Source organism: Alligator mississippiensis, chromosome 4 (genome assembly GCF_030867095.1).
Source record: "Alligator mississippiensis isolate rAllMis1 chromosome 4, rAllMis1, whole genome shotgun sequence".
In the NCBI taxonomy this organism is placed as follows: domain Eukaryota; kingdom Metazoa; phylum Chordata; order Crocodylia; family Alligatoridae; genus Alligator; species Alligator mississippiensis.
In genome coordinates this window covers 136709364-136724937 of record NC_081827.1, presented here as the reverse complement: position 1 = coordinate 136724937, position 15574 = coordinate 136709364, and the positions used below count along the sequence as shown (strand labels likewise).

The window sequence follows — 15574 nt, the reverse complement described above, 5'->3', positions numbered from 1 at the left end:
GTCAATTGAAGAAATGACTTCAAACTGAAGGAAGTTCTTGCTCAACTCAGCAGGAGTGTGGTAGGCTTCTTTCTAAAGAACGGCCTTAACGATGTATGGACAATAGCTAATAGACTGCATTTGTCAGCATCTTTCCTGTTAAGTGCAGGGCTCCTCTGGGATTCTTCTCCATTAACAAGTTAATGTTTATGGAGCTCTTTGGACAGAGAGATCCTGTTTCTCTTCTCACTTAGGCTCCTGTAAATCAAGCTAACTCCATTAAAATGTTTATCTGTTTACATTACAAAACTGCCCACACAATTTAGCACATTGGAAATCCCAGCTCAGGAGAGGAGACAAGGTGTTGGCAGAGGTGGGCTGATGTGATGATTTGTAGTAGCAGGTGCCACCAGGCAGAAACATGGTGGACAAGCAGAGTTGTGTGTGGGAAGCTTTTTAGGGAGAAGTTCCGCATTTAGACCATACTAAATCTGTGAAGTTTTAAGTGATGTTAAAGTTAGAACATCCTGTGAGTAGTCACATGTTAAGAGTTAATACAATTTCTTTGCTGCACAGCTTTGACTTATCACTAGAGAGCTGGTGAGCAGGGGTTTGTCTAGGAATCAGGACACCTGGGCTCTATCCCCGCTCTGGGTGGTGTGGGGGTCTTGGAGCAGTGCATCCTGGGATGCTGGAGTACTGTAAAATTGCTTATTTTATCTCCATGAAACAGAAAGAAGTTACCCTAACATGACCTAGGTAGCATAGCCCAGAATTAACCCTCACCTGAAGTGGCATAACTCTGAGATGCTCAAAGGGCACTTAGCACAAGTTAACAAGCTTTAACATGCAGATACTTGCATTTGAAGTGCCTTTAGTATGGTCAAAGTGTAACGTGTAACTTCACCCTTATAGCGTTTGCCTGTTCCAGGCCTGGCATGGGTTATCCATCAACACTCCTAGGGTACACCAGCAACAAAGCACTGTACAGCATGTGGGTGTTCAACACCTTCTAGGTGTCCCAAGATGTATCATTCTAAAACTGAGGCCCCCAAAAGTTATTACTCATTTTTATTAAATCTTGACCTTTTCTTCAATCACAGTCCACATAACAGGAATACAGCACCTCACCATAACCACATTGCCAATGCAACTTCTACTGTTTGGCAGTGTTAGGTTGAAAATGAGCAAAATCATTCTTAGACAAGAATGTTCTGAAGTCTGTTATAACTGATGTTTGTCATAGCACAATATTTTCTCCCACCCTGAAAGAACAGGTCTTATTAATGCAGAGAGAAATGCTAAGTAATAACCTTCAGAAACAGAAAATGGGTAACTTGTCTCAAATCCCAGGTGAGTCCCAAAATAGAAATGCCTGTCTTTTTTATTGGAAAGTTCCAGTCCAGAAACATACTATTCCTCTATACTTCAGTCTAACCTGAGTGTCTGTTAAGCTCATACCTGATGGAGTGAGGTAACTTGAGGGAACAGAATCATTACAAACTGTAATGCATATAGATTTAATAACTAACTATCTTTACACCAAACTAAAAGGCTCTTTATATGCCTAGCTTTTTGCGGCTCCTGTTGCTGAAGACTGGACTATTTTGTAAACAGAATGAAAGATTAAATTTCTCAATAATATTTTTTCCCTCTTGCATTCTCTCCATCTAATGTTGTGGGATAAACCTATGAAACCTCTTAGCGCTATGAAAGTCAGCATTTCACAGATAGAAAATGCCTCCTGCTCTTTACCTTGTGGTTTCCCCACAGCCGGGCCAGCCCATTGGGATCCACTATCCGAAATATTTTGGACTCCTTGTCCTCCCATCGGATGAAGTTTTCGTACCGGCTGTCAGAAAGCAGCTGATAGACGTAATCCCAAAGCAGCCTGCAATCTGTGAAGAGAGGGGCAAGAAAATGTCATTCAAGTAGAGACATGGAAAAGCATAGGCTCAGGGGTGACTTGGTGGCAGCCTATAAGTACATGAGAGGGGTGCAGCAGGAACTGGGAGAACGTCTGTTCACCAGGGCACCCCATGGGAAGACAAGGTCCAGTGGACACAAACTCCTGGAAGACTGTTTTTGGCTGGACATAAGGAAAAACTTCTTTACTGTCTAAGTCCCCAGGGCCTGGAATAGAGTCCCCCCAGACATGGTGCAAGCACCTACTCTGGATACTTCCAAAAAACACTTGCATGTCCATCTTGCTGGGATCATTTGACCCCTGCTGACTTCCTGCCCCTTGGGCAGGGGGCTGTACCTGATGATCTTGCAAGGTCCCTTCCAGCCCTAATGTGTTATGAAATCTGTGAAATCTATGAAGTAGTTTTACATGAGATACATTTTGGGAGGTACCAGATGGGGCTGTAATATCAGAAGAAATATTGCTTCTCTTTCACTGTTTTTAATAGTCTTGAGACAACACAAAGCACTGCCAAAGCAGGCAAAGCACCCTGAAATAAAATTCTACAAAGGACTTGGATTGTTCATACTGATGGATATAAAAATTGTAACAGGATATACCATCTTTTCAAATTGGTCTGAACCCATTTTAGGACACTAATGATTGCAAATTGTTACAGCTGATGTGACTCAAGAGGCTTGTTTCACATGGATGAGTATTTGTATGATATCCACCAACACAACTGCTCCCAATTGATAATGTCAAGACAGTCTGATCAAGGCAGTCCATTGTATCAGTGGAGAAGTCCACTGGTAAAAAACGTGTGCTTTGCTATACCTTGTTTGCCCAGCATGGTTTTATAATGATCCATACATAAAGCTGGTATTTTCACCATTTCTAAATTTGTTTTTCAAAACAAATTTTTTTGGGGAAAAAATCAAGTACTATAATTATTTTAGAACTATTGAGAGGTTAAATGCTTTCTATTTGGACAACTGATTCAAAATTTCCTTCTGGCAAATGCTTTTTATGCTGCTAATTAAAAGTCTGACAGATACTTAGGTTTTAGTTTGGTGTCTTTCAGTTGCACAGCGGTCTCTTGGGGCAAAGGAAGCCAGGGGTAGATCTACTTCCCCTTCTGACTTGTGATGTCTGTATAGCACAGTATAACAACAGAAAACTAGGAATTATGGAATCAAGAATTCCACAGAGGGGTCAGTTGATGTCATACCCACACGGGAGCAGCTCAGTCTGCCAGAACACCAACATGGCCTTATGTCACCTTTTATTGCGAAGGCAGCAAATAACATTTCCTCACCAGCAAGCCAGTGAAGGACAGCCTTGTATATTAGTTAAAGCACAGAACAAGGAGCCAGGATATCTTTGTTCTAGGTCCAGCGCTATATGTCACTCACTTCTGTATAGGGTTCCTCTCCTGTTTGTTTTGGTTTCGCTATTAGTTAAAACTGGTATGATAATATATATGGTGGTGTGTGTATGTATATAATAAATATAATACACGAGTAGGCTTAAAAATAGCTAGAGATTATAGGAGTTCTACATTGATTCCCCATTTTATAAACATAAGGAATATCTCTGAGTCCTGTACTAGCTTTAAAAGAGAGGTATCCACTGAATCTCTCTTAGGGCTACTGAAAGGAAAAAACCCCACGTACCTTCATGTATTGCATGAACCTGTCCACTTAAGAAAACTAAATACCACAGCACCCTGGGGCTCTTCTCTTTTGACTAAATACAGTGTCCATTATAAGGTATTTGAAGCCTCCCTGTCAACGACCAAGACGTTTCATAGTGTTGTTCTTCTTGAACAAGAAGGAGTCCTATGTGGAAGATGGAGCTGACTAAAATGTTTTCATCAAAGTATTTTTTGGATTAAAATTTGCATTTTTTTCCCTATAAATTTGTTTTCCCAATTTTTTGTTCATTGGTTTTTAATTTTTCTTTTGTTTCAATATAAAAAAATATCAATTTTGGACCAAATGGAAAATTTTAGTGGGAAATAAATCTGAAAAGTTCCCTTAATTGCCTACACAAAACAACTGGTATTTTTCAACCATCTGTGTTTCATACAACATAGACCTACAAAATTCAATCCTGCAAGGGATAAGAGTCATGTGTAGGCCACTTTGCATTCATAATTAGCATATTTATCTGGAATCTTTTACTGATATAAATGAGCACCTCAAAGTCCTTACCATCTTTGCTTCATAATGCTCCTGGCCCAATCTTACAGATGAGAAACTCAAGCTAAGGGCTAGACCCACACCTGCACTTAGACACCAAACTGCCACTTTATTAACTTGCATCCAAAACTGTGATCTTCACCCTCCTCCATTAGTTGCCATTTAGTCCTGGAGGCACTGAAGGCCTACAGGCATCTATGTTTCTTGAAATGAACCCCTTCAGCTCCTCTCTGTTTGCTTCTGGGCAAGCCTAGGAGTACCTGAATCCTGATGGTACTGGCTGAGTAGCTTGGCACCACTCTTTCACATGAGGATTCACAAATTAACCATTCCTTTGCCAGTTCCACATGCAGGGCTTGATCCAGTAGGCCTGCTTTGGGAACACCAACCACGCTTGGCCTCAGATAGAACAGCTTTAGTTGTGCCACTATTTCCTTTTTCTTCAACAACCTGATAATTAAGAGTGTTAACTAAGGGAATGTAGGAGATGAGGATGCATTTTCCTTCACTATTGCCCCAGGGAGGTCTGAACCTACATCTCCCACCTTTCAGGAGTGTGCCTTAACCACTAGGCAGGAAGATGCTGTAGTGCCAAGGAGAGAAATTCTTTAGTCTTGTTTTTTGCGAGTGGGAAATATCTGCATGACAGCCTTGCCCCAATACATAATGAAATATTTTATATGAAGTAGTCAATAGGCTGGAGATTAGATCCCCCCTCATGTAGTAGTGAAAAAGTGATTCTCTCTCTCTTATCAGGGCTAGGGACAGAAATTACAGGAAAACCGGTATAAGTGACTGGAAACCGGTTCAAATCTGTAACACAACAGAAGTTCAATTCACATAAACTACTTGCAAAATGGCTAAAAACAGTTTAAGATAAACCTGGATGGATGTAGTATCAGACTTAACTGATTTAGGTTACAGCAGTTTATGGAACTTCTGTCCCAGATCCCCTCCAGATTCAAGTTAACTCACAGTCCCGCGGCATCACAAGAAGTTTTGCACCTCTGCCACAATTGCAGGGTAGGCAGGCTAGCCTTGGCCCAAGCTGACTGTTACAGCCCAGCAGGGAGGCGTGCTCTAGAGTCCCCCTGCCCGGCTTCTGGTTTGGGCCATTACAGGCACGTGGTTGCATTTCCGGAATCAAAAGTGAATTTCTGTTCACGTGCTTATTGGTTGAATCCACACAGCTTAGACTAACCTGTGAAGATTGAATCAATTCAGCCTCAGGCTTTTTTATTGTATTTAGCCCCAGTGACTATTTAATTATTTCATGCAAAGTGGAACAGCTCCATCAGAAGTCACAGAGGTGGTGACCAGAATTAGTCTGAAATCAAGCAAAAGGAAGGGCAGGGTGGCACCTCAGGGTACTTCTACATGTACTCTGGGGGCAGGTGGGGGTGCGGTGCTTTAATTAGAGTGGATCCCAGAGCTGCTCTAATTAAGGCACCACTGTGTCTCATATATCAGCATGTCTGCGCTTAAAAACGGTGGCGGGGGCGCTTGAACTAAGGCTTGTTCGATGAGCTTTAGTTCAAATGCCCCCACCACCATTTTTAAGGTGATACACGAGACACAGAAGGCTGCTGGAGCACAGGACTTGCCATGCTCCAGCAGACTCGATTAATCGCAATTGAGTCTGCTCCGATGCAATGGAATTCCAGTGTGTCAGAGCAGCCTCACTCCTCATGTACAGGCACCCTTAGAGGCTAACTAGTTCACAGCAGCATGAGTTTTCGTAGGCAACAAATTACTTTGTCAGCTGCCATCAGGTTTTCTCCTACAAGGAGCAAAGGAAGGGGAATTTGATAGTTGCATTTGCTTTCTCCTTTTCATGGTGCTCATGCTCATATGCTGTGTTGGTGACTGCCCATGTAAGTACGTAAGACAGTAAGGTAATTCATTCCTTTTTGTAAAGAACAGTGAGATCTTTCAATGGAAAACTCTATGGAAAAAAACAACTAGAAAACACAAGGATTCTAATTTTTAAAAAGTCTTTCCCCTCCAACTCTTCTCTCTTCTTCCTTTTCTTTCCACTTCTCCCCTGCTCCACCAAAACATTCTCTTTCCCTTGTCTGACCATGAGTGGATTCAGTCACATGGCCCTTTTGAAAACCCCACTCTGGAGCTCTACTGAGTGGAATAATCCATATAGCTAAAAGAATTACAAAAGAGGCAGAAACCTTTGCTCCCCTGCACTCAAGTTATTAGGTTATTTATTTCTATTGTAACCTTCAAGGGACAATGTATTAACAAGCAGGAACATGCATAGGGATGAGTGTGTGGTCCTGTAATGGAGTATACAAGCTCCCTGCTGGCCCAGAAAGTGGTAATAATATGCTGTTCTGGGCTCAATCAACCCCACCATATGAGAGATATCAGGCATGATAAGAGCAGAATAAAGGGGGTGGGGCCTGGGAGGGCTGGATACAGCCTGGTTGAGAGCAGCCCAGGCAAAAATGTATATTTTTTTAGGGATATTTTGCTCTGATATTGAACCCATGCTTTCACAGACACCTGCAGGTGTATTTGACTAGGGTCATAACCTTCCCAGCATGACTCTGTGGGAAGAGAGACTTGCTGCCCTTTAGGATCCAGGAACCCTGGAATGGGTGGACTTGTTTAGCATCATCTGAAGGGCTGGACCCCCTACATTCTCTCTGTTTCCGACTGTCTAAACCAATGGGTCTTTTTAGACTTAAGACACCACACATTAGATTCAAGGGCCCCCTTGAAAAATGCTAGCTCTTAGTTTTCACTTGATTTTGTTTTTCACTTGTTTTTAGACTACAGGAAGATCACAGAACAATTTTTTCTGTTCAAAAAACTCAGACAACAACAGGTCAGAATGCTTTTAACACTATAGATACCTATTTGAAGTCTTTGTGTTTGGCTTGTGAATCACGTTTGCATACTTAACGGTGCTAACATGGCATGGCACCTCTGTGGCATCCCTGAAACGATCTTAAGACACCTCAGGATGCCGTGGGGTGAGAATCAATGATCACTGGCCTAGAGAATGCAGACCAGAGGCTGGTGAGTGCTAGACCCTATTATACTTGTAGGAAGGGAAGCCTGTGACATGCATATTTCCACTCCTTAACAAACTGACTACAAACCTCATGATTAACTTTCAGGATTCTTCTAGGTTCTGGCTTGCCCAAATCTTTTTACATCAACCGATTTAATTATATATATATTTTGGAATCAGTTTTTGGGTGCTTTGCTTGCCTCACTGCTTTGAGTGTGCTTGTGCATCAGTTATAAAACACAATTTTGCTTCCTAATTATGTTTCTATATCTATAAATCTATATGGCACCACTGGAGTCCAGTGAAGTAACTGGCAATATTTCACTGACTTCAGGAAAAAGTCTTGTATCTCAATTCAGTTTAAGCAGCAGTTAGCTGTATCTGCACAGCCTATAGTTCTCCACTGGAAACCACCATGTGTTAATCTCTCAATGGCTCAGTAAAATAGGAGTATAAGGGATATGTTTTAGATTAACTCTCTGCTCATGAAACCATGTATATCATCTTGTATTTTGTATGTATTTGTGTGTGTGTGTGTGTGTGTTTTACTTCATTACTATGGAAAAGTCCATGATAAAAGGAAAATGATAAGAATAGTAGGATGACCTCAGACTGGAAGAAGGTGCATGATCCAAACCCAGATCTGGATTCTGCTTTAGGCTTTCTAATGTCATAGAAAAATGGCTGGAAGAACCCTGTTTTCTCTCATTGCCACAACTGCAGTTGAGCTTGTTCTCTAGAAATGTCTCTCCCAGGATTTAAGAGATAGACTCTTCAGGACATATCAAAGTTAAATAGAAACAATGAGGGTGACTTCTCTATAGCAGGGTCCTCCTAACAATGAGAGGCCCCAGCGTCTACAGTAAGGGCTCAATTCACCGCTAGGTTCTGGCAGAGGTAACGAAAGTGATAGCTTTCTAATGGTGGAAAAACTGATCACATGGGGCTGTAACAATACAATGAACTGCCAGAGCACATACAGCGAATTCAGCTGTATCATGTGCTGATACAGTTTGGCCCCAGGGAACTTTTCATGAATGATCACCTGGGGCTGTAACAGTACAATCACACAGACCAAACGACCACTCACAGAAGGATCACTACTATCTAAACCATCAATGAAAGCTCGTTCTATCTATCTATCTATCTATCTATCTATCTATCTATCTATCTATCTATCTATCTATCTATCTATCTATCTATCTATCTATCTATCTATCTATCTCTCTCTCTCTCTCTCTCTCTCTCTCTCTCTCTCTCTCTCTCTCTCTCTCTCTACTCTGATTAGTCTCTAAGGTATAAATCTACCCTGTTTTCTACATGACTTCAGATTAACACAACTAACTACTTCTCTGAACCATCCCAAACAAATGTTTATCTAATCTACTCTTAGACTTTCAAGGTAGCCTATTCCAGTGTTGAATTGCCCTCCTGGCTAGAAAATTCTTGAATATACCCAACCTAAATTTCTCTTGTTGCAATTCAAGCTTATTACTTCTTGTCCTGTTCCCTGTAGAAATAGGGCACATCTACACATGCACGTTAATGAGGAGTAGCAGCCCATTTTACTGTGCATCATAGCTTTGAGTAAAAAATCCATGCAAATATGCTAAGGCGTAGTAAAATGGGCTACTGCACATGAAGCATCACTTAAAAGGTATGCTAAGAACTTTTTTTCCAACTACTCAGTTGGTCTAATAAAAGTTGTCACATCTACTCAAAGAACTTTGTCTGCCTATGTCCTTAGACCAACATAGCTACAACCAAAAACCCACTTAAAAAGCATGCACTCTTGGTAGTGCACACTGGGAGAGCCTAATGTGGATTTATTTAGTACTTTACTTTGGAGGTACGAAATTTAATGTGCATTAGGAAAAACACATAAATTGCACATGTAGACATGCCCATTGAAAATAGCCTATCATTATTCTCTTTTTAACAAACCATCTATGTATTTGAAGATGGCTATCAAGTTCCTTCTTAGTATGCAGTGAATCCCAAGTGCTCATCTGTATTACTGTAGTCAAGCCAGTCATGCCCCAATTTGCATTTGTGGCTTTGATTGTTCCATCTTAGTGCAGAACTCTGCACATGTCCTCAATGACTTTCATTTTATTGATTTTGGCACATTTCTCCAGTTTAGCAGGGTCATCTTGAATCCAGTTCTGCTTTCCACTCTAGCCATCCCTAGAACGGATCCAATTTAAACAGCGCATACAAGCCCCTTCTCAAAACTGGTTCTGCTCATGAAGAGTGGAATCTTGTCAACCCTGCCTCTCCCTTTGCTCCTGCATTCCTTGACCACAGAAAGACATTCTTCCTCAGCAACCAGTCCCACTTTTTAACTGCTTGTAAATCCTTGGCTTACTTTTAATGCCTGATCTGAGGTTCCTGTTCATCCACATAGGCCTCTGGCCTTTCCCCACCAACTTCTCCTCTTGCTTGGGATGCAGGTCCACAATAGTATTTGTACTTTTGCTTTAAAATAGTTCCATGCTCTTTGCATATCCATGTTTTCAGCTTTCATGTCCAACTGATTTGAGAGTTTAACCTATTGCCTTAATTTTTCAAAATTCTCAACCTACGCATGGCCCTTTTGAAGGCTAAGCCCCCTGTTATAGACCTATACTTGTCCCTTCTGCAGCTAAGTCAAAATTGAATTAGTTTATAAACACTTGCTCCTCAATGATTTCTCACAACCAGTTCTATAAGATCCTGACTACTAGCCAAAATTAGATCTGAGGTAGCTTTGCCTCTTGCTGGTACAGTGACCATCCTTCCCCACAGTATGACAACTTGGGGATACGTAGTGCTATAGAAAAGTTGTGCATTTAGAAGAAAAAGGAGAATACTCCTGTGTGATTAGCTGCTACTTCGAAGGCATACACCGAGACCAGGATAAAAAACAAGAAAAAATCTGTAAATTTCATGGGAATTAAAAATGTTTGTAGCTATGTATGCTAAAATAATTAACATAACCCAATCTCCTGTTTCATGTTGTAAATTGATCTTAGGTGGGGGTTAGGGAGAAACTATCTGCCTTATTCCTGCACAGCATTGTACAGTTGGCTGGGTGAAGCTTGGAGGTGTTTCAGTGAGGACAATTTCATTTTTCTTTGTCTGCTACTTGAGGCAGGATGCCAGGCTGCTATAGTAAAACCTCCTGACAAACAACTGTTTGTACTGTTCTGTAAAATCACACTGGGGCTAAGGAGAAGGTTGCCAGACTTTACAGTACAGTACAATAATTGCTACATTGCTCTCTGCCTTGAACCCAGATACGGGGCGAGGGGAACAGAACAACCCCAGACTACTACTGTGAATATGTGTGATATTGGAAATGAGGCAAGAACACAGAAAAGAAAATCTGGGTTTGTCCTGTTGCAAGCAGGAACAGGGGGTGGGAAGGCTTAAAGCACATTGTCTTTTGTGTTTGTGGGAAGAGGTCAGAGTGCCCTCCTCTGGGTTGTATGCAATATGGGCCAGGAATTGAGAAACAGGGTAACTGAAACTCTCAGCCATCCGGCATCAAAGATTCAACAAAGGGCAGGAATGTAACCGCAGCCCTGATTTCTGTCTGGCTGCAGACAAGGAATTTACTTCTTAACAAGCAGGCTGAAAGCAATATAAAACATACAAGGAACAATTTCCCCATACCAAACAGGTATTTCCAGTATAAGTTGCAGGTGCTGTTTTCTCTCATTATCACAACTGCAGAGAGCAGTTGAATTTGTTCTCTAGAAACGTCCCTCCCAGGATTTAAAAGACAGACTCTTTAAGACAGGTACTGCAGTTAAATGGAAACAGTGAGGGAGACTTCTTTGTAGTAGAGTCCTCCCAACAATGAGATGCCCCAGAGTCTACAGCAGGGGCTCAATTCATCTCTAGGTTCTGGCAGCAGTAATGAAAGTGATAGCTTTCTAACGGTGGAAAAACTGATCACATGGGGCTTTAACAGTACGATGAACTGCCAGAGCGCGTACAGCGAATTCAGCTGGATCATGTATTGATACAGTTTGGCCCCAGGGATTTTCTCATCGTTCCGACATAAGCAGTAAATTACACTTTCCCGCTCCTTTCAAAATCTTATGGAGGGAATGATGGTGGAAACACTACTTGTTCCCCCTGCCATGTGGGAATTCCTTTTCGGACCACAGCCAACCTTGCTGATAGCAGTATGAAGTGAAGACTCTGAGGCCATGTCCAAATGCAGAGTTGCATCAGTTTAACTAAAGGTGTGAATTTTTAAATCATCCGGGTAAAACAGTGATAATTCCTGTGTGACCATTCTCACTCTAGCTTAAACCAAGCTTATTTCAATTTCACTTGTGACAATTAGGAGCAGCACTTTCCTATGTAGGGTAGAACTACAGACATGATTCTTACTTAAACTGAGGCCTCTTCTCAGCTCTCCAGCCTTCAAAATGGGCTTTGGAGTGGGTGTAAACTAATGTAAAGACCCTACAGCATAAGTGTAAAATGTTCAACCTTCAGGGACAACATTTTTATATTATCCCAGGTGTGCCAAAGAAGTAATATATACCACTTCCAGTTAAATGCAGTGTTGTTGAGAGGCAGAAACACTTAGTCTGAGCATAGTGCTGCTGGAATGCAACTGCACCAGTGATTCTCAACCAGGGTGCCATGAGATCCTTCTAGGGGTGCCCTGGGATGCCAGTGAACATTAACACCATTAGTTATGTGAACACCTTCACTTGATTCACACATAAACTCACAGATTTAAAATAGGAATCCATAGCATCAAAAAATTCTAAACAGTTGTGGTCTTTCTGAATTCCTTGTAATAGGAGAATTGCTTTTTTTTTTTTTTTTCCTAGTAAAAAAAAACAAGTGAAAGCTAAGAGCTGGCATTTTCTGCATGGTGCCTTCAGTCTAAGGAGGGGTACCCTGCATCTAAAAAAGCCAAGAACTACTGACCTACAGTTTCCAGTTCTGCAGGTAGCCTGCAGCTACCTACCATGCTAGAAGCAGTATAGCTATGTTTGCGTGAAGCCAGTGCATGGCATGCTGTGTCCTCTCAGCACCTACAGCAGACACTGTATAGCACTGATCTGGAACAAGTTTCTCAAAATCGGGCCCAAAGCCCCATTCTAGAGAATCCTCAGGGATGCTGGGATACAAATGCAGGACAGTCCTGTGTAACTTAGGAGAGCTAGTCACTTGGTCAAAATTAGAATTGAACTCTTTAATCTAGAATTGCTGTAGCAAGCATTTAAACGGAGCAGAAAATCTTCTGGTTGGATGGCAAAGATGAGAAGTGACAGGATATATCTGCGTTAAAATGGATTCAACTGGACTTTTCTTTGCATTAAAACTCTTAACATGCCTAATACTAATTGGTGACACTATTCTTAGTACTGTGCCATCTAGCCCTGCTGTGCTGAAAATGAGGTTGGGATCTTAAGAGCCTTGCGGTAGCCAGACTTCTAATATTGCTACTACTGCCACCCATGTGGAAGCTCTTCAAAAATATACCTCAAAGCTAAGACTGCAGACTTCACAGTCAACTCTCATTAGCTGGTCCTGTCAACATTTTTTTCCTTCCAAAAAAGGGAAGGAACAGTGATTTGCAGCTTGTATGACAGCTCTCCTGCTAGCAGCTCAGTTTGCACAATGAAGTTCACACTTGCTCTTACTCTGCTGCTAAGGTGTGTGTGAGGAGGGAGGAGCAGCAGTCAAATCTGACAGCTAAGCACATAATTGAATGAAAAGCCTGAGGACTTAGTCTACCTAGGGAAAGGGCCTGGAATAGCTAGTGCAGCACAACTGCTCCACAATAGCTCCCTGTGTGGACACTATTCCAAAATAAGAGTGACTTTATTCCAAAATAATGCCTCCACTCACAAAACAGGCTAAGGCTATGGACAAACCTAGCTTTTAAATGCTTTAAAGAGGAGGGAGACCTGCTACTGAGGAGCATGCATCGGCTGTTAGTATGCAACTAGTAGGTCTCCATGCTGCTGTAGGGATATCTAATTGGTAGGTCTGTCTATATACCTGAAGTGTTCTCGAATATGAGTGATTTTATTCCACAACAGAGTGACCACTTGAGGGAGTTATTTCAAAATAGCTAATATAATATCAAACTAGCTCTGCCAGCCAACTTCTTCCTTGTAAACAAACAAGTCCTCTCAAAATGGGGAACTGAAAGGCTTAGTATATGGCAAGACCTGTGGTTGTGATTCTGAGTTTCTCCTGGAAGACTGGATGGTAATATATTCACCTAGAAGGCTGCTTCTGCTCTGGGTATGTCCATGTAGCAGTCACAGAAATGACTGTACTGTAGAGATACCTGATCTAGCTTTTAAGCTCTTTTGGGACCTGGTAGCAGTCTAGACATAGCACTACAGAGCTCAGCGTGGAATAATTTACGCTGCTTCTCAGGTTTAACGCTAACTCAGGTATCTCGACTTCACAGTCACTGCTGCGCAGACATATTTTGTGCGTCCTCAGTCATTCTGATGGCAGGGCTGGCAGCTGCGAAGCAACCAAGCTGCAAGGGACTCTGTTGGCACACCCTTTCCCTCCCCTCAGCTGCCAAGAACTAAGTCCAACTGGGCCCCAAATTCTGTATCAGGCTACCCACCCCCCTTTAGTCATGCCCCCAAATTCACTGGGCCACCAGTAGTTTGGCAGACCAGATGTTTGACAGCTTTGATTTAGACCAGTGGCGTCTCAACCTTCTGGACCCATGGGCTAGATGAGTGACACAGAGTCAGCTGTGCGTCAACCCAGATCTGACAGTGCACTGGCCTGATCCTGCATGCCTACCCACCCAGATCTGACCCTTCACCAGCCTGATCCCGTGCAAAGGTCACATTATTCACCCCACGGAGCTCTCCGAGGGGCAATTGACACTCTCATTGCTTTCCTGCCACCACATTACTGGTCCCTTGCGGTGCCCCGTGGGCCATATGACATGACACTTCAGGCCAGATCTGACCTGCAAGCCAGGGGATGAGCACCCCTGATTTAGACTATAAGCTGTCTGGGACATGAACTGTCTCTTACTATGCATTCAAAGGCATGTGTGGGGCCTTGATCTCCTTTGCAGTCTACAGGCACAACTATAACAACAAAGCAAAACAGAGGTGCACGTTCTTTCAAGTACGATACAAGATACCCTGATAGCAGCTATGTTCAGATCTTGCTAGCACATGTGCACACAAATTGTAAAGCTTTAGCTCTACTATTAACCTTCTTAGAATAGACGTAGTAATGCATGAAGTAATGCATTAAAAAGGTGCTTGTGACTCTACACCATATTGTAACTATACCACATTGTACAGGAAGGGAGATAAGCCAGGGGTGTCAAAGATATAGCCTATGGGCTGTATTGGGCCTGCAGAACCACATCATTTGGCCCTTGGTGCTAGCCCTACTGATTCAGTGCCCATGGCACCTGCTCTGGCCCTTCTGGGAAATGAGCTGCATGAAGTGCCTGCTCCATATGGTCCTGGGGCAGTTGCCACATGTGGCACAGTCTTGGACCAACCAGAGCAGACACCATGCGCACTGGATCCAGTACATGATGGAGGGAATGAGGGGAGCCTGGTCCTTGGGCCTGATTTGGTATGCAGGGCCAACCCTGCACTGGACTGGTCTCAGGCCACTCATCTGCTCCACAGGGCCAGATGAGTTGGACACCCCTGAGATATGACCTATTGCTCTAATTCTATATTGTCCTGGTAGAACTATAGAAATAAAGAGAACTCAACCCTGCTCCAAAATGGTAATGTTCTTCTAGCGCAAAAATTGTGCTCATACCAGATCTATTAAGAAGAAATACTCACCCTTGAACCTGAGTCCTGAGAGGTATGTTGAGGAACAACTGGTCACCAGGTTACTTGGGATTTGTTGGGTTTTTTTGCAATGCTTAAGCCTACATATTTGTTCTTGCTAATATAAGATCTTAATCAGCAAAGTTTCTTTTTTTCTCATTGTTTTAAAACAAGCCTTTTAATTTGATGCTAATTTTGGAGATCAACACAAACTGCTTCACAAGTGAAGCTTGTTCAAGGTTCAAAATAAAAAAAAACCTTGAAGAGAAGAGAAGAGAAGAGAAGAGAAGAGAAGAGAGAAATACTTTAATAGACAGTGTCTCACCTATTAAAAATTGCATGCTTACCAACCCTCCATTTAAAGGAAAATAATGGGGAAAAACCCAGAAATTGCTTCCCTTCATTGAACTTCAGGATGACATTCAACAGTGCTAGAGCAGTTTAACTGTGTGGATTACTTGGAGCATAAGTCATTCCCAACCTATGTTTTGATGCTCTATGTGGGGCTGAATTTCATCTTCGGTGATCATGCTGGTTTGCTCTGATTTAAGGGGTTGCTCCTAAGAGCCTGTGAGAACCAGAACGCTGTAAGGCAAGTATCACTCTCCTATTTGAATATGGGAAAACTGAGGCAGAGATAGCAAGTCATAAT

At 42.2% G+C, this 15574-nt stretch overlaps 1 protein-coding gene across 6 annotated transcripts in view; it reads right to left on the bottom strand.

Moving 5' to 3' along the window:
- The window catches only part of ETV6 (ETS variant transcription factor 6), a 175092-nt gene that overhangs the window by 10463 nt on the left and 149055 nt on the right, over positions 1 to 15574 (bottom strand). For all 6 annotated transcript variants that reach the window (XM_019482254.2, XM_019482256.2, XM_019482257.2 and 3 more), the window contains one exon: positions 1735 to 1877. In XM_019482254.2, the coding sequence (XP_019337799.1) occupies positions 1735 to 1877 (143 nt within the window). The remainder of the gene's footprint in view (positions 1 to 1734; positions 1878 to 15574) is intronic.